We start from the raw sequence: 20,000 nt of genomic DNA on the forward strand, positions 1-20,000 counted from the left end.
ATGTAAGCTAAGTACTCCCTTCTCCCATCATACCAACCCCCGCCCCTCCCTTTCCTCGTTGGACGAGTGGGTTACGTGCTCGCCTACCGATTCGGTAGTCGCCAGTTCGATTAGCCCGCTCCGCCAACGCGGAAATAGAGGAATATATTTCTGGTCATTAGAAATTCATTTCTCGGTATAATGAGGTTCTGATCCCACAATAAGCTGTAGGTCCCGTTGCTAGGTAACCAATTGGTTCCTAGCCACATTAACAAAAATAATATCTAATCCTTCTGCCAGCCCTAGGAGAGCTGTGTTCATCAGCTTAGTGGTCTAGTAAAACTAAAATTGTCTTAACTTCTTCCCCTTTCTCCCTACCCTCAACCTCCCCCACCTCCCTGCTACACACGCCGCGAGTGAGCAAGCTCACTTACACACACAGGCATGCTAATAAATAAATACAAAATTCAAAAGGTTCCTTAAAGCAAGAAAATTTCTTCTTGACATCGTTAACCTTTTTTTTAAACCACCTGTTACACACGCGGCGAGCGCACTCCATTACACACACACACAAACATGCCAATAAATAAATAAAAAATTCAGAAGGTTCCTTAAAGCAAGAAAATTCTTCTTGACATCGTTACTTTTTTTTTTAACCCACCTGTTACACACGAGGCGAGCGTGCTCCACACACACACACACACACACACACACACACACACACACACGCACAGACACACACACACACGCACACACGCACAGACACACACACACATCCACGCCAATAAATAAATGCAAAATTCAGAAGGTTCCTTAAAACAAGAACATTCTTCTTGACATCGTTACATTTTTTTTCTAACGTTGCAGGCGCTGAAGAAGGCCCACAAGAGGACAAGGAAGCTGTGGATGGAGATGTACCCTGACGAACCCTTTGATGTCATCCTGGACGGTTCTCAGCCTGTCTCTCTGTCGCAATACACGTCACTCATCAGCTACGATCTGGAAGCTGCTGTTGGTCGCCAGAGTACCTTCTACTATCAGGTAAGGAAAGAGGCGGACGCTGGCGAATTGATTTTTTTTTTTTTCTATTCCGGCTTTTTCAAAACTGTCAAGACTTGAATCGCTTGAAATCATTAAGATTAGAATAAAAAAAATGGTTTTATTGATATATTTCATTTTGTTAGTGAAATGGGAATGGGAAAAATTTTGTTTTACGATCAGTTGAGTTGAATAGGATTAGCAAGGAAATACTCGCATTTTTTCGTTAAATAGCCCAATCTTAGTTGTATATAACTATATGAAATGAGAAATATTTATATTGGTTCAGTGTTGGTTGAAGTAACGATCCTGGTCGAGTATATTTTGTTATGAAAACATTAAGAAACCGTAAACATTATTGTTTACTGAAAAATCCTGCGAAGACTTGAGAATCGTTAAATGTTCAATATTTTTTATCAAGCAGTTTTTGTTAATGTCAGTTTTTTAATACTTTCAAGTGACCTGATCCAACTTTATTTCTTTAAGAGGTTATGAGGCTAATTAGTGACCACGAGGAATGAATAATAAGTGTTATGGATATCTGAAGAATGGAAGAGTTTCATTTATAATTATTATATAATTATTTGGGAATGAATACAATGGAAGATGGTAGGATGAGAGTACAGGTGCATCACAGAATAAACGCTGCATGAAAGATAGGAGTCTGTGTGCAGAAGATTGGAAAAAGACATGAATTATCTTTGAAAGCCAAAATGGAAATGTATAAAGTGATTGTTAAGCCAGCTCTCCTTTATGGAAGTGAAGTTTGGTTACTGAATGTGAATTGAAGACAACAACGAGAAGTTATCTAAATTTGCTGCTTGCACTGTATATGTAGTTTTAAAAGAAAAAAATGGGTGAAAAATGTGAGGATACGTAGGAGAGGTTGAAGGGTTAGCATAGGTGAAAGGATGACTCATATTGTTTTGAGATTGCTATGCATATGGAAAGAATGAAAGACGATACGACGGTGAAAATACAAACGTGATAAGAGGGACAAATACTGGAATGCCCAGAAGGGGGTAAAAGGGGTGCTGGTAAAGAATGGGTCCCAAGAAATGCGAAAGTGCCTCCAAGATTCTGGTGAAATGGGCAGTGTGTGCAGGGGTTCTTAACAATCAGCTGATGAGCTTTTTCGTAGGTAGATGGATATGTTTGTCATGGAGGTTACATGTACAGCTGATTCTTCAAAACCTCAGTAGCTACATTATGAAGGTGCCAATAACCGGTATCTGTTTATCTCTGGAGTCATTAAACTTTGAAATTATATATATATATATATATATATATATATATATATATATATATATATATATATATACGTATATAGATAGATAGATATATATATATATATATATATATATATATACATCTATATATATATATATATATATATATATATATATATATATATATATATATATATATATATATATATATATATATATATATATATATATATAGTTGCCCTGAGCAGTTATTTTTGTGTCTGATAGTTAAACGACTGTGGTGTGTAGCTTTGGAAGGCCAAAACCGTCTCTTTAGAATGCAAAAGGTGTGTTGTATGTTCAAGTATAAATGTGTATGAATATATGTATGTATGTATGAATGTGTGCACATTTGCGTTTGAATGAGACTCCACCTACCAAGGTCAACAGCTTCCCACCAGATCAGAATATCATTTCTGTCGTGGTGCGACGACACCGTATAAAGTTCAGTGCTGCCAAAACAAATGAATTCTCTTCCACGCTTCAGTCTTTCAAACTTTCCCATTGTCTCTGAGACTATCCGGATTCTCTCTCTCTCTCTCTCTCTCTCTCTCTCTCTCTCTCTCTCTCTCTCTCTCCTCTCCTTCCTCTCTCTCCTCTCTCTCTCTCTCTCTCTCTCTCGGCGCTGTTGACAGAGAGATAACTTGTATGTTCCACAGACTGCGATTATGACATGGCCAACCCTGCCTCCAAATGTCAAGGGTGTTATTGGAACAGCGTGAGTGTTCATTTCCTCAAGGGCTTTGTTATGTCGTGCCACTTATGCATGCCCAGAGAGCCCAATATGCCACTCTTTATTCACTCATTCCGTCGGATTTTTGAGTCGTTTTGTGACCCATTGCATCCAAACTACACTCCTAAGATCTGTTACACGATCTCGTTGCGGTCACGGGAGTTTTTTTCGGTCAAGATTCTTCGGAATTCACCGATGGTCACCCAACCAGTAGCTGACCAGACTTTTTTTTGTTTTTTTAGTTTTGACTTGACAAAGTTCTCTGCATTGGCAGTCTATTTTTTCATCGTTTCGTCTTTTAAATTCGATACCTTTTTTTTGTATGCATGATTATATATATATATATATATATATATATATATATATATATAGATAGATAGATATTATATTATATTTAAAGATACATATATAGATAATTTTTCTTATAATAATCTGTTGGCTGATACTTACGAGATTAATGCTAGCAAGGAATTAAACATCATTCATTCATTCGTCAGGGAGCACTGTGTGCAGTGTGACTTTGAGGTTATAGGGAGAGGGAAGGGGTAAGGTAAAGAGGGTTAGTATAGGTAGAAAGGGTGGAAGTCCTTTATCTAGAATTCTAGATGCTTCGTGGCTCATTTATCACTTGGAATGTAACCGGGTTCTTTATAACCTAACCCAACACCAGATGGCTCGTTCTCTCTCTCTCTCTCTCTCTCTCTCTCTCTCTCTCTCTCTCTCTCTCTCATTCTAGTTTTTAAAAATGTCATTGTATTTTTATTCTAAAGTGCATGTCCTTTAATTCCATTTCCGTTTTCGTTAATAGTTCATAGAGTGAGTCACAGATACATATCTTTTTAAAAGGAATAATTCGCGGGAAGGTATTTCGCTAAAACGGTGGGGTGTGGAACTCTCGCGAATTTTGTCTTGTCACCAAATAATCCCGGCTAAAAAGAGTGATTGAGCGTCGAATTATCGTCCTTTCTCTGGTGCAAGCTGCGATGCCATCACAACGAGACCTTGAATTCAACGAAGTAGGAACATTTTCCTTTGCTTGTTTTATAATTTTCCCTCATTTGTTTGTTGGGTCTGATTAGCGAATTCTATAATGATGTCAGTGTAAATATATATTAGGAATATTTATCAATCGTTTTATATACATTTCTCATATATAGTTACACTGACATCATGTGGGGTTTTTTTCCACCATTTTATGGACTGATGCGATTATGTGGTTTTTTACATAATAATAATAATAATAATAATAATAATAATAATAATAATAATAATAATAATAATAATAATAGTAATAATGTGTTTCAAATGCAGTAAAAAAAATCATTACTTATGAAAGTGAAGTTAAAAAAGCAAGTTTTTATCTCGGCTTTTCATTCAAATGAAATTCTTAAAACATCCGCATGCGTATAAAGAAAAACGTAGATATGCGTTAAAAACAACAAAACAACGTTTATTATCCATAAACAAACTGCGTATAGGGTTTGATCTACTAAATAAACAGACGCCCAAATACAAGCATGTTTATAAAAACCGCATTCGGATTTTACCCAAACGCAAACGAGTGTAGATTTTAATAATCTAAATAGACACGTATATTTACGAGCGATTCGGTTATGACACAGATTCAAAATAAACAAGGGAGGTTTTCAATATATTGAACAAAAAAAAATTTACAACACATTCTTTCCAATTACCCGGAAGTCCCCCAACGTACAAATGGAAAATTGAAGTAAAACACAAATTCAAAATTACATTTTGCAATGTAGGTTATTTATATATGTCGTTTTAGAAAAAAAAAGTGTTGCCAGTCTACAAGATGTCTCAGAATGACAAAATGATAATTATGGATTTCAGTCGCATTTTCAGAAGAGTTAATTAGCGATCATGATGCATCCCGAGACGTAAGTAGGATTTTTGGTGGGTATGGTGGGTTGGGGGTAGGGAGTGGGAAGAGGACGGGAGGGGGGAAATGGGGACTGTGGTGTTACTGCTGGGTTCCATTAAACATCTTAAGAAAAGATGAAGGTAGATTTCCGAGTTTCTTTTTTTTGTGCGCGTGTGGTGAGGACGGCCTTAGACCAAGGGAGACATAAGATCCGGAAACATAGTCAATATTTATTACTTATTTGTTGCTTCGTTTGTTTGTCCATATTTCTAAAAAAAAAATTAAAAAAAATTAAAAGGTGGATTTTATGAAAATATTCTTGGGCTGATATCTACTGGCCGAGGACCTTGACCTCATTAGATTTTATGATAGATCCAGAATGCTTGTTCGTGTGTTTCTCTTTTAGAAGGTATCACCCAAAGAATGTTTGTGGAAGATGTTCTGCATAGAAATGTCGGATTTTTTACATATTAATAATTTATATATTAATATATAAAAATATCATTTTATATATTAATAATTTATTAACTTTCAATATATTTTGTCAGTTTTTTATACTCTATTATATTATTATTATTATTATTATTATTATTATTATTATTATTATTATTATTATTATTATTATTATTATTATAAAAGTTTATCCGTGTTTTTATATATTAATATTTTTTTTGGAGAAATTATTACCTCTCAGTGTCTTTCTTCAGTTTTTTGTACTAATTATTATTATTATTTTTATTATTATTATTATTATTATTATTATTATTATTATTATTATTATTTTATTATTATTAAGTTTATCCTCGCTTTATATATTAATATTTTTGGAGAAATTATTACCTCTCAGTATGTTTTTCCAGTTTTTTTGTACTCTGTTTTTATTATTATTATTATTATTATTTATTATTATTATTATTATTATTATTATTATTATTATTATTATTATCAAAAGTTTTTATCCTATATTTAATATTTTTTGAGACATTATTATCTCTCAGTATCTTTTCTTCAATTTTTTTCAACCTCATTATTATTATTATTATCATTATTATTATTATTATTATTAATTATTATTATTATATTATTATTATTATTATTATTATTATTATTATTATTATTATTATTATAAAAGTTTATCCTCATTTTATATATTAATATTTTTTGGAGACAAATTATTATCTCTCAGTATCTTTCATCAGTTTTTTACTTTATTATTATTATTATTATTATTATTATTATTTTATTATTATTATTATTATTATTATTATTATACAAGTTTATCCACTGATTTTTTCTGTGTGTGCCCCCAGGTGTCTCTCCCTCACTGCCTGACGAAGCCCTTCCTGAAGGAGGCGGTGGAGCGGTACAAGAAGTTCCTCTATCTGAAGTCAAACCATCCGTCGGAATTCTTGGTGCCTTGTTACGACATGGACATCATCTGGCACGCTCACATGGTAGGTGCATTCCAGGACTGATGCATTGATTGATTGCCTTCTACTAACCTTGCGTCATTACGACCAAAGTCGTCGTGATTTCTACAGACCTTCTGTCATTACAACAGAATTCGTCATACCTTGCGTCATTACAACCAAAATCGTCGTGATTTCTGCTAACCTTCTGTTATCACAACAAAATTCGTCATACCTTGCGTCATTACAACAGAAATTGTCATGGTTTATTCTAACCTTGCTTCATTATAACATAAATCGTCATGTTTTCTACTAACCTTGCTTCATTATAACATAAATCGTCATGTTTTCTACTAACCTTGCGTCATTACAGCAAATTTCGTCATGGGTTCTACTAACCGTGCGTCATTACAATAGAAATCGTCATGGTTTCTACTAACCTTGCGTCATTATAACATTAATCATCATGGTTTCTACTACCTTTGCGTCATTACAATAAAAATCGTCATGGTTTCTACTACCTTTGCGTCATTACACCAAATATCGTCATGGTTTTTACTAACCTTGCCTCATTATTATTATTATTATTATTATTATTATTATTATTATTATTATTATTATTATTATTATTATTATTATCTGCACGTCGCCTTCAGTTGTCCTTTCGTAGAAATTTGGATCGAAATGGTTCCTGGACTTTGTCATGACAATTGGTCGTTTTGTGATATTGAGAGAGAGAGAGAGAGAGAGAGAGAGAGAGAGAGAGAGAGAGAGAGAGAGGCCGGGGCCGGTCACCTAGAACTTTGACCAGTATTCAATCAACATGATAATTAATATGGGCGCTCCAAGTTTGGACGGTTCAATTGTTAGATAACTGACATGCAGTTGTTTGGGTCCCAGAGAGAGAGAGAGAGAGAGGAATGGAAATCATAATGTCCCTGCAAAAACTGTCGAAAAAAAAATCAAGAAAAAACCATTGTTTGAAAAAAGACACACAGAGAATGGGATTATCACGAACCGGTCATATGTTTTCAAAAACGAGACACGATCCGTAGTCTTTAATATCATATCAGAGAGAGAGAGAGAGAGAGAGAGAGAGAGAGAGTACAGGAATTATTTGTCTAAAAGATTGTAAACGGAAAGCAGGAAAGAGGAGTAAATTACAGTAAGAAAATATTTTGCACCAAATATTTTTCATTATTTAAATACTTTTTGCTTACCACTATTCAATAGTTGTTTATTGTTGCCCAAGGGGAGTCCATTAGTGCCCTTTTCAACGTAATATATATATATATATATATATATATATATATATATTATATATATACATATATATATATATATATATATATATATATATCTATATATATCTATATATATATATATATATATATATATATATATATATATATATATATATAAAATGCGTTGAAAAAGGCACTACTGGACTCCCTTGGGCAACAATAAACAACTATTGAATATTGGTAAGCAAAAAGTATATATATATATATATATATATATATATATATATATATATATATATATATACATACACACACACACACACACACACACGACGACTGGTTCTCTTTAGTGGAACATTGAGTTCGTATTAAAGTACGCGTATCGGTTTTTTACCCAAGAATCAGGAGTTGTGTGGAAGATTCGTAGGATCAAGCCGAGTAAACCTGGACCACTCAAGCGAAGAAACTACTTCAAACTTCACCACTTTGGAAGCTTAACTTCCAGGGAACAAAAACTGCCCAAGTAAAACATGACCTGAGAACTTAATCATATGGAAGGAAGACGAACTCTCTCTCTCTCTCTCTCTCTCTCTCTCTCTCTCTCTTTCTCTCTCTCTCTCTGTCTTGGGAAGGTATACCGCCTTTTGGCTGTGTAAACAAATTGCCCATGTCTTAACTCTCTCTCTCTCTCTCTCTCTCTCTCTCTCTCTCTCTCTCTCTCTCTCTCTCTCTCGTGTGACGAATTTATCATTTTTCTTCGAATGTACTTCGCGCGATTTCAATATCATTATTGTTGAATGAGCTGTATAAAGCCTCTCTCTCTCTCTCTCTCTCTCTCTCTCTCTCTCTCTCTCTCGTTTGAGGAGTCTTTCATTTTTATTCGAAGCTACTTCGCGCGATTTTAATGTCATTATTGTGGAATGAGGTGTAATAAGCCAGTAAATTACTGAATCATTCTTCCGCTCCATATAGTTGACATATACGAGAAGAAAAGTAAGAGAAGAGAAGTATATTAGAATGATGTAAAACAGTAAAAAATAACAAGTGAAGAGATCGTCCATAGGGAAAATTGAATACTTAAAAACCTTATTAGTATTGTCAGAGGAATTGAATCCACGTGCAATTCGAAACTGTGGTAAAATTAAGTTTGAGAATTGATAAGCGCTGAGAGAGAATCTCCCCGGCCTACTTACTCCCCTCCCCCTCCCCCCCCCTTTTTTTTTTATACAAAATTCCTTGATATGTATCCGGATAAATCCATCTTGGCCCATAGCCCACCTCTCTACAAAAATCCGTGCAAAACCGCTCAGTATATCTTTTTGATATATCTTGACCTGACAGACAGACACACACGGTTGAATGGATAATCCCCACAAATGACAGATAAGAATTGACTCAATGACAGGTAAACTATGACTGACTGCATTAATTGCACGTTGCTCCAATAATTTCCATGATATGCATTAAAATGACTCGACATGACGTATTTACCTTCAGAAATTAGGCAAGGCTGTTACCCTTATCGCTCGCTAATGAAGCTGGTTTGTCGTCTTTGTGACGTTTTGATCAACCGAGTTTATTATTTGTTTGACGTCGTTATTAAAGGGGAATGTAATGTTATCTATGTTGCGCGAACGATAGCATGAATAAGCCAGTGCCTTATCTTCATTACTCCACCGTTGACGTCGCTGCTATCTCCATAAAACCAAAGGCAGTTGGAAGGAGCATTTAAGGGACTGTTATTATTATTATTATATTAGCATGAACACCCATTCGCTAAGGATAAGTTATTACTGGTATTGCTGTCATCATCATCTCTGCCGTGGTTATATTATTATTATTATTATTATTATTATTACTATTATTATTATTATTATTATTATTATTATTATTAATTATTTTGTTGAGTGCAATTTTCATAGATTTCCAAATTAAAATTCATACCCTTTAAAGTAATGATAAATTATTAAATTACACATGAGGAAATTCGCTCGATCGTTAAAAAAAAAAAAAAAAAAAAAAAAAAAAAAAAAAGCTGCTCAAGGGAGCAGTTGGGTAAAATAAATATGTATTCAATAAAAGAAAAAAAAGGGGGGGGGGGGGGGTTGGTTTCTCAGCCTCTCCGCCAAGTACAACCTGACTTTCCTGATCATCGACCCGTAACTTAATTAACATAACACCGAGTACAGAGTGGTTATAAATTGAGGTATGATTCAGTGTGATGTGGAGCTGCCAGGGAAATAATCAGTGGTTTGGAATAGTAGTAATGTCGGTATTATGACTCTGTCGTTGATGTCATAGCCAGTGGAGTTGATGTCTGACCGGTGGGACGATTTCTGATTAACCTCTTGAAACATTCATTAGGGTTCGTAGAAGACTAAAGAGAGATGTGAAATCGTAAAATATTATAGGAAGTTATCAAGATAACTGTACGAAATCAGAGCAGCATTCAGAGACAGCTAAATTAACGAGAGAGTATATGAAAAGCGTTTCATATAATGCGAAAAAATTGTATGAAAACTGGATAGTGTATATTAACGATCAGGTCTTGTATAGAGTAAACAACCCATGAAATATTCTTTCACAGTTGGTTTCCGGGCCTCTCTGTGACCCATTACCGTTTGCATCTGACCACCAAGGTTTTCCTCAATGCAGTGAATTAAACTTACGTTCAACCGTCGTCTGTCATCCGGACAGGAAAGATGACAAAAATATATTCCTGCAGATAGTGGTAAAATACACTAAGCACGACGAGGTATTAAGGAAAAGAATATGAGGAGAATAAAAGGGTAGGCGAAGTAATATAATTATGAGAATGAAGAATAAAAGGGTAGGTGAAGTAATATAATTATGAGAAGAAGACAAATTAGATTTATGATGAAGTAACTTTAAGAATAACTTCCAGTTGTTGAGGAAATGACTTGAAAGTGTTAAAATAAATTTGGAAAGGCGAAAAAATGTCAATTAAAACTTCACCAAAAGTGAAAATAAATTGGGAAATGATAAAAAAAATCAATAAAAACTTCACCAAAAGTTAAAATAGATTTGGAAATGACAAAAATATCAACAAAAACTTCGCCAAAAAAGGAAATAGATTGGGAAATGACAAAAATATCAACAAAAACTTTGCCAAAAAAGGAAATAGATTGGGAAATGACAAAAATATCAACAAAAACTTCGCCAAAAAAGGAAATAGATTGGGAAATGACAAAAATATCAATAAAAACGTCACCAAAAGTGAAAATAAATTTGGAAATGTCAAAAATATCAGTAAAATTGAAAATAAATGAAAAAGAAAATTAATAAATCGTTCAAAATGAATATAAATGAAGAAGTGATATCAAAATCTCACTTAATCTTAAGAATAATGTAAAAATACCGCCCCCCCCCTCCCAGAAAAATAGATAAAACTAATAGATCAAAACCCGTCGAAGAAACAGAGGAACTGAAAAGTCACCTTGGAGGCGAACGCTGTAAAAAGAACAATATTGAAATAAAAGTACGAAAGGGAAAAAAAAACTCAAGAAAGATTTATCCTGGAGGTTTAAAAGAGAATAACGTTTGAGAAAACTCACTCCCTAAAAACGGAAACACTGCACAAGGGATAAAAGACAGAACAGATAAAAACTCACAACCAAAAAGAAATATGGAAAAGGGGCCAAGGGAAATATAGGTTAAAGAAAAGAGTAACAAAAAAACTGTGCCGAAAGAAAAAATATAATAGTAAAAGACAATATAGATAAAAAAAAACAATCGCGAGCATAGAAAATATACTAAAGGGGTTAAAAGTGAGGGCGAAAAAAAAGGAAAGAAAGAAAGAAAGAAAGAAAGAGAGAGAGAGAGAGAGAGAGAGCAAAAGCTAAAAAGAAAATAAAGTGAGGGGAAAACCGAACCCAAATAAAGAAATTAAGCTGGAACTCTGGCTCCATTCGGCCGAATGGACGACGCCGAATGTAACCGAGTCGGGGACAAATAGATGACGCCGAAAACTCGAGGACATCACACGGCGGCCCAAACTACGCGGAAAGTATGCCATCTTAAGCCCTTTCAATTCGGTTAATGAAATGAAAAGGCAAAAAGGGTTGTGGGTGGAGGGGGGGGGAAGAATTGGAGGATTCTCGTCGATAAAGAATCTCAGATGATGTCAAAGGAATAAAAGAAATCCTAGAGCGGATCTAGAGGTGTGAACGGGATGATTTATCTATTTAGGAGTCTGATAAAATGGTAACTGGAATACCGTCTGACTGAGGTCGTGGGAAATAGACAAAAATTTTAAGATAAACCCGTCTTCTATCTGATAAACGTTTCTTATAGCTCATATAAAGGATAAAAGGGTGAGACAAAAAGACGAAAACATCTCCCAGCCGATAAAAGAGAGAGATAAAAATTCTTCTGGATGATAAAAAAAAAAAAAGGAGAGACAGAACCATCAGCCACTTGATAAAACGGACAAAATAATCTAGAGTTGATAAGAAATAGAAAAAATAAGCTCTCCATCTGATAAAATGGGAAGACAAAAACATCGTCCATAAAAGGGGTTGATAAAAATTCTTCTTGCTGATAAAAAGGGGAGACAGAAATGTCTTTCAGCTGATAAACCTCATCAAAAAGTGACCAAATAAAAAAAACTCAAGTTGATAAAAAGGAGAGAGAGAAAGCTGCCCTCCATCTGATAAAAGGGGGAGAAAAATATCTCTCCCAGATGATAGAAAGGAGAGGAAAAACCATCCAGGCGATAAAAGGAAGAAATAAAAAATCATCTTCCGGGTGAAGCATAGATCGTCAAAAAGTATCATATAAAGATTTAAAGATATTTAAAAAAAAAATAAAATAAAATAAAAATCTTGGAGATGAAACAACTGTAGACTCAAAATTTATTCGGACTGGCAGGAGATAAAAAAAATATCGTCGGGCAAAAAAAAAAAAAAAGTTGAAATACAAATATTTTCAACCAGGAGATAATAGACAGAAAATATCTTCGAACTGAAAGAAGTGGGATTTAAATATCTCAAAAAGTGAGAGATAAAACATTTTTGAGGAGACAGGAATCATCTAAGAAAGGGAAAATAAATATTACTAAAACCCTGGGAATTCAAAAATAAGGCTGAGACGAGAATATTTTAAAAAAAGAGGGGGGGGAGGACTAAAAATCTCCAAAGGTGAGAGATAAAACATTTTGGAGAGACAAGAATCATCTCAAATCTGAGAAAGGGGAAATAAATATCACGAAAACCCTACGAATAAAAAATAAGGCTGAGACGATAATATGGAAAAAAAAGTGAAAAAAAAACCTAGGGAGAGAGATGTCTCCACAGAGATTTCCATTTTGAGAAAATTCGGGCAGCGGGAACCCCAAAAGGAAAATTCGCCCGTGTGAATAGGGTAAATAATTGCTACATAAATCCGTTCCATGTGTAACGGAGAGGACACAGCACGCCTTACGAGTTTTATCCCCTCGCGGGGACTCGGAGGGGGGGTTGGGGGGGTTGGGGGGGAGGGGGGGACCAACCACCGGAAGGAGGCTCTAGGGGGAAAAAGGGGTTGGGGAAAAAGGGGAAAAGGAGAAGAAGAAGAAGAAGAAGAAGAGAGTGTGGATGGGTAATGGTGTAGGAGGAAGAGGAGGGACAGGTGGAAAGGCGTAGGAAGAAGCCTCTTAACTACATCTCTCGTGCTTCTTACTCCTCTATTTTATCTCCTCCTCCTCCTCCTCCATCTATCCATGAAAAGGTAGAAGACCTGGGCCTCATCACATGGATATATGTCCCTGTTGTTCAGTATAAAATATTTGTATATTTGCGTGAATATTTCTTATTCCAAGTACGCATAGGCCTATTTTGAAAAATAATATTATTTGTGCATATTTGTATATAAATTCATTGTATTCAGATAAAGCTCAAAGTCTATATATATATATATATATATATATATATATATATATATATATGAATAACTTGATCACGAAGTATATAAAACGTGATGCTATGTATAAATAAAGGTTTTTTTTGCCACGAAGGAAAAAAATGAAAAAACGAGTTGGCCGAGTACTTTCGGTCCTATTCGGACCCTCAGTAAAGGGTCCGAATAGGACCGAAAGTACTCGGCCAACTCGTTTTTTCATTTTTTTCCTTCGTGGCAAAAAAACCTTTATTTATATATATATATATATATATATATATATATATATATATATATATATATATATATATATATATATATATATATCCGTACCTTTCTCTTGCCGCAGGTGCACCCGAAGAAGTACATGAAGGACACCCAGCGGATCCTGGGCAAGACCCTGAACCACGACGACTCCGTGAACGACCGCAGCCCCGGCTCGAAGCTGACCTGCTCCGACGGCGCCACCCGCCGGATGTGGGCCAAGACCTTCGGCGAGAACTTCAGTCGCAACGGCTCCATGTTCCGTGGAGATCCGCCCTCGAAGGTCATCGAACCCATCCCGCCGGAATTGAGGAAGGCCGCCCTTGGGTCGGCCTTCCAGTTACACGTCAAGAAGGTAAGGGGGCAAGGGTCTCTCTCTCTCTCTCTCTCTCTCTCTCTCTCTCTCTCTCTCTTTGAATTTTTGAATCCCTAGGATTTTGTAATGCTGAATATCTCTCTCTCTCTCTCTCTCTCTCTCTCTCTCTCTCTCTCTCTCTCTCTCTCTCTCTCTCTTTGAATTTTTGGATCCTAGGGCTTTCTAATGCTAAATATTTCTGTAGTCACTTTCTGCTTCTGCAGTCATTTTCCATTCTATCAGTATTATGTCTTTATCAATGTTAATTGTATGCCTTTCTATTAATATTATTAATATAAACATTCATATATAATCGTTTTGATACAACGTCATGCATCGTTTGATTCTGTTTTTGTACTGCCATCATTTTAAACTTCCAATAATTGGTAGGCTTTCTTGCATACTTATTCATATATTAGAGTAAAGTAAGGCATTGCAATAGAAAAAGACTGATAAGTTATTCAGTTTTTCCTTTCCACCAGTTTTTTTTTATTATTATTTTGGCATTTATTTAAAATCATTGAGCAAGAGCAATGGTGGAAGTGGTTAGTTACTGAGAAATTATGTAACCATCTGTAACACTGCAACTCTGAGAAGCATTACCTAAAACAGATGAAATATCATATACCCTCGTTCGTCATTGTAACTAAAGACGCTCCTCCACCCTAACCTGTTACTCATATGACTAAAAGCCTGCAGACCCATAGGAACAATCAAAGAAATCTTATGACTAAAGAAGACGCAGCCATCCGTAGAGTTGTCACTTAATGTTTTTTTCTCTCTCTCCTTTTCCGACTGTTACCTCAGGTTGCCATTGGTGGAGCGCCTCCAGGGACTCTCAAGATAAAGCTCGTGCATCAGGTAATGTAAATGCTAACCCTTCCCCTCCACCTACCCCCTCTCTCCAACCCTCAGCCAACATCCCCCTTCGTATATTTACTTGTTTGTATTCAAGTGCTATAGTTCCCACGGGTGCTTATTTGTCTCCGGTGTGTGTGTGTGTGTGTTTGTTGAGAGTGCGTAGACCTGTTATTTTAAGAGCGGGTTAGACGCAGGGAGATGGTATAAATTAGAATAATGTCTGTGATATGGACCGTTTATACGGTTAACTCTTCGTTAATGATATGCACTGCTGTATTTATGCGTTACGAGGCTGGAGGGAATTGCAGTTTTTGGGTGTTTTTGTTCGTTTGTTGTCAAAGTATATTCGTAAACTCATGAGTGGGTTCTATCTAGACAAGTTCCTCGTTGGACAAGTGGTTTTCGCGCTCGGCTGCCAATCCGGTGGTCCGAAGTTCGATTCTCGGCTCGGCCAACGCGGAATCAGAGGAATTTATTTCTGGTGATAGAAATTCATTTCTCGATATAATGTGGTTCGGATCCCACAATAAGCTGTAGGTCCCGTTGCTAGGTGGCCAGTTGGTTCCTAGACACGTAAAAATATCTAATCCTCCGGGCCAGCCCTAGGAGAGCTGTTAATCAGCTCAGTGGTCTGGTAAAACTAAGATATACTTAACTAACTAGATAGGACGCATTGATTTTCGGATGTTGTGCAGTTTTTAAGCCTCTGCCTTGAAACGTGAGTAAAATTTTCTGTAATGTGATTTAATAAGTAATCCATCACACAGGGGGGTACAACGTACAATGTGTTCTGTATGGATGGCTCACTGTTGGCAATACTGGAGGCTTTAAGACAGCGTTCCTGTGGCTTTAGTTGCATTGTTTTATTCTCTCTTGCATTTATTCCACAGTGTTTTTCTTATGTCTTCCCAAAAATCTGCCCATTTCCTTTCATTTTATAGGGCAGGAGTCTAGAATTTTACCGACACTGGCAGTCGAATCAGAATACTTTAGGATAATACTTTTGTACTTTGCAATGGAAAAATTAAGAGCCAACATCCTAAATTTGTTTCCATCAGTTATTTCTGAAACGTACTTACGACGTTTTCATTTTGTTCCGGTCTATGTAAGTCGATTATTGAGTACATCAGTAACTCATATCTTATTACTTTTAGTGGTTGTAGTACCAAGTACCTAACATTCGGAGATATGTTCAGTCCTCCCAAACCGGTCTTAAAGCGCCCCTATTTTTTATTTAATTTTTTTTTTTTTACAATATAAAACCACTTCCCCTAACCAGGGATGGCTCCCGAGAAAAGGGTGGGCAGAGATCATTGCTACATTCAGACCTAAACTGCTGCATCGTGGAAAAGTCATCTTTTGCGAAACACTTCAACAACTTCAACCCCTTCATACACCTATTCAGAAAGGTCACAAAGGTTGCGTCAGGCTATCAGGCTAGCCACGAATAAAAGCTGTTGAATTCTGGGCATCCTAATTTGGAATTTTGCTTTTTTTTAGTATGAGCTTGCTGTTGTGTGGTTCTTGCGTCAAGTTGTTCCCGGGCCTACATATATATATGTGTGTGTGTGTGTATATACATACATATATATATATATATATATATATATATATATATATAAACTATACACACACACACACACACCACACACACACATATATATAATATATATATATATATATATATATATATATATATGCACTATAAAAACACGGTATCGTGCTTCTAAGCAATCAGTAGAAGGATCCACATCAGTAATATTCTTGCTTTATCAAGAAATATATTTCTACAAATATATCTCGTCTTGATAAAACAAGAATATGACTGTTGATCCTTCTACTTATATATATATATATATATATATATATATATATATATATATATATATATATATAGATGTATGTATATATATATAGATATATATATATATATATATATATATTGTATGTAGTATATATATATGTGTGTGTGTGTGTTATACAATATATACGTGCGTGCGGGCGCGCGCCACTTCCTCATCATCGCTAAAAACACCCCTAAAAAAATAGTGTTAATTACTCCTCACTCTAACACCGATCAAAAGGCTGATTGGGAACATACGCCGGTAGTCCCTCCAAAGGGGAGACACTGATATTTTAAAAAGAAAAAAAAATATGTGGCAAGGATTAAAAAAAAAAAAAATCATAATTATCCAACTTCTCTTTGATAATGGACGACTTTGATGTTAGGCTAATGAGTTGGAGCCATATTCATCGTTCAGTTAATTTTATCAATTAGAAGAGAGATCTTTTGCCATCCAGTGGACACCGACCGCACGCCATCCGCCCGTAAGATAACGACTCCTGGATGACATTCGGTAAAAGCTTTTCCGTACCAGTTTCATTCCTGTAGGCGTAGACAGTAGCGCTGACATATGGTAATCAGTATGACTTTGATTGACAGCAAACCTGTGTACGGGTAAACAGTTATTATTTACGTCCTAGTACCATTTACAATGTTGGTTTGAGTGACATTTTCACACTTGTGGGTTACCTTTTTTTATTTTTTTATTTTATTTTATTTATTTATTTTATATTTTATTATTTTATTATTTGTGCTCGTCATAGATCAATGTTTAATATGAGTATAGGTAAACGCTATGGTTCTGTCTTAGTGTTAATAAAATTATAAGAATATTTTCATATCCTAAATCTTGATATATAGCTAAACTGTAGTTTTGAATTAGTTCTAATGGAAGTATACCGATATTGTCCAATCTTAGAATTTTTTTTTTTCTTATGCCGTACAGTTTCAGGTTTATGACATGTACGATCGAACACCTTGTTGACTTTTAGGTTTACGGTAAAAACCCACAACAGATATTTGTTCAAGTTTCTATCTTCCTTCTGATTGGTCGATACATTTGAATTGTGATAACTGGTTAGTTGATGGTATCAGCTAAGTTTTATTAGTGTAACAGGGAGATCACGTAGAAAAGAAGTACAGAAGTCTTAAATAAGAGTTAAAAGAGTAAAACCGTGGGGAAGAAAACTTGAAGGAAATTGTGATGCCTAGGCCTACAAGTGCCTCATCCGTCATTCATTTTATTAGGGTTGATTATTTTATTTTTTATAAAATGACTTCACAAAAGCATACAATGAGAATTTTACTAACTGAAACAAATTAGCCCTAAGGAAAGTGTATTATGATTTGAACATTCTTCTTATTCACGAATGTTATGTTTTGTTAAACAAATCAGTTTTTTATCGTTGAAATTAACAGGCGCTTAAAGAAAAACTAGAAAAATGTGTATATAGCTGTGACCGTCCAATGTCGAACCCTTGGGTGTCTAGTACGTGAATTGTAGCACTGACACAAGTCACACAACACCGATTTAATTTTACTTAGTTGTGTTGTCTCAGATGTATTATGCTATGCTACGTGGCAGCATAAGGCGAGGCAGCATAACTTATCTTAATGATCAAACTTTGGCTACGAAGGAAATTATACGGCAGTTCAGAAGTTCGGGAGTTTGACCAGATACCAGGCACTTGCGCGCCATCAAGCTTCTTTATTGCTGTTCAGAATCTACTCAGACATCCAAATTAATGTTTAGATCAATATGCATTTATGGTAAAATAATTAGGCCTTCTTGAGCTGCGAGCCAATGGCAGAGCTGTGCGTCACTGCGACCGGTTCCAAATTTCAGCGTTGCCAATTGGTATGTGTTTACCCTCCAAACTGGGTATAAGACTTACACAAAACCGTGGAAATAAGTGAAATTAACATATCTATTCGTAGTATATATACATATAAGAGTAATTTTATCATTTTTGCATTACTAAGACCACTAGAATTCATGGAAACGGTTGTAAATGATTCGGCGTTTATGTGAAGCTCCACTAAATTGGCAACGATGGTTCCAATAACACCACCGGGCGGCCTCGCTCACTCACAAGTCAAGTTTCCCGGCGGCCCCAACCGTCTCTCTCTCCAGTTCAAACAAAAGTTTAGTCAGTTTACGGAATATGATTGAGCTCTGTCTGGTGCGGGTCCTCGACACGAAAAGAATTCTCCGTTCCTGTTTTATCTTTCCGTCCTTTTGTGATCTCTTCAAAGAGTTGCAGAATAGCTGAGTGGAGTGATATGCGTATTTGGAATGATATTCAGCCAAGTCATATTTTGAGCCTCTTGTCCTCTTTGATGATGGAATGCTCGGTTTTGTTTTATCTCCTTTTTATTATCGAGCCATGCGAACGAAGAGGTGCTCCACTATATATATATATATATATATATATATATATATATATATATATATATATATGTGTGTGTGTGTGTGTGTGTGTGTGTGTGTGTGTGTGTATGTATATAGGTGTTTGTGACTGGTAAAAATATCCTGTTTCAACAGAATTCCATCTAATAAAAGGAGCCCATAAATACGCCAAAATATAGAAAAAACATTCTTTCTATATTTTGGCGTTTTTATGGGCTCCTTTTAATATATTATATCATATATTAATATTAATATATAATAGTATATAAGTATCTTATGTAGGTATGTATGTAATCGTATATAGTACCTAATGAAGAGTTGTGTTCCCCTTGGTTAAGGAAGTATTCCTTAACCTGGATGAGCCTCTTTTCTCTTGAGGTCAATGGCAACCATTTCCGTTAGGTGCTATGTACTAAGACAAATTACTGCCGGAGAGTAGGTGGTACAACCTGTGCATTGTTTACACCTTTAAAACTTTTTTTATTAACAATTCCCATTTCCGCGCTGAATGACATGATAGGTTCCAGTGCTTGTCCAGTGGCCTAAATTAATATATATCAGTTTCAGGTTTGAATGTGCATAGATGTTTTACAGGAGAGATGACTGTATGATTGCTGATTTTTAAACAGAAAAACTCAGATGTTTTGGAATAAAAGGAGGCTAAGATAAAAGGGTAGTTTTTTAGTTTTTGCATGAACAGAAGAACGAAGAGTAATTGTGTTGCAAAACGCCACGGGCGGTTAACAGTATATTATATATATATATATATATAATATATATATATATATATATATATATATATATATATATATATTA

At 35.3% G+C, this 20,000-nt stretch overlaps 1 protein-coding gene across 3 annotated transcripts in view; it reads left to right on the top strand.

Annotated features, from left to right (window-relative positions):
- The window catches only part of LOC135201554 (uncharacterized), a 142,161-nt gene that overhangs the window by 56,787 nt on the left and 65,374 nt on the right, over positions 1-20,000 (top strand). For all 3 annotated transcript variants that reach the window (XM_064230553.1, XM_064230554.1, XM_064230555.1), the window contains exons 3-6: positions 847-1,020; positions 6,214-6,357; positions 13,801-14,070; positions 14,878-14,931. In XM_064230553.1, the coding sequence (XP_064086623.1) occupies positions 847-1,020; positions 6,214-6,357; positions 13,801-14,070; positions 14,878-14,931 (642 nt within the window). The remainder of the gene's footprint in view (positions 1-846; positions 1,021-6,213; positions 6,358-13,800; positions 14,071-14,877; positions 14,932-20,000) is intronic.

Source organism: Macrobrachium nipponense, chromosome 28 (assembly GCF_015104395.2).
Source record: "Macrobrachium nipponense isolate FS-2020 chromosome 28, ASM1510439v2, whole genome shotgun sequence".
In the NCBI taxonomy this organism is placed as follows: domain Eukaryota; kingdom Metazoa; phylum Arthropoda; class Malacostraca; order Decapoda; family Palaemonidae; genus Macrobrachium; species Macrobrachium nipponense.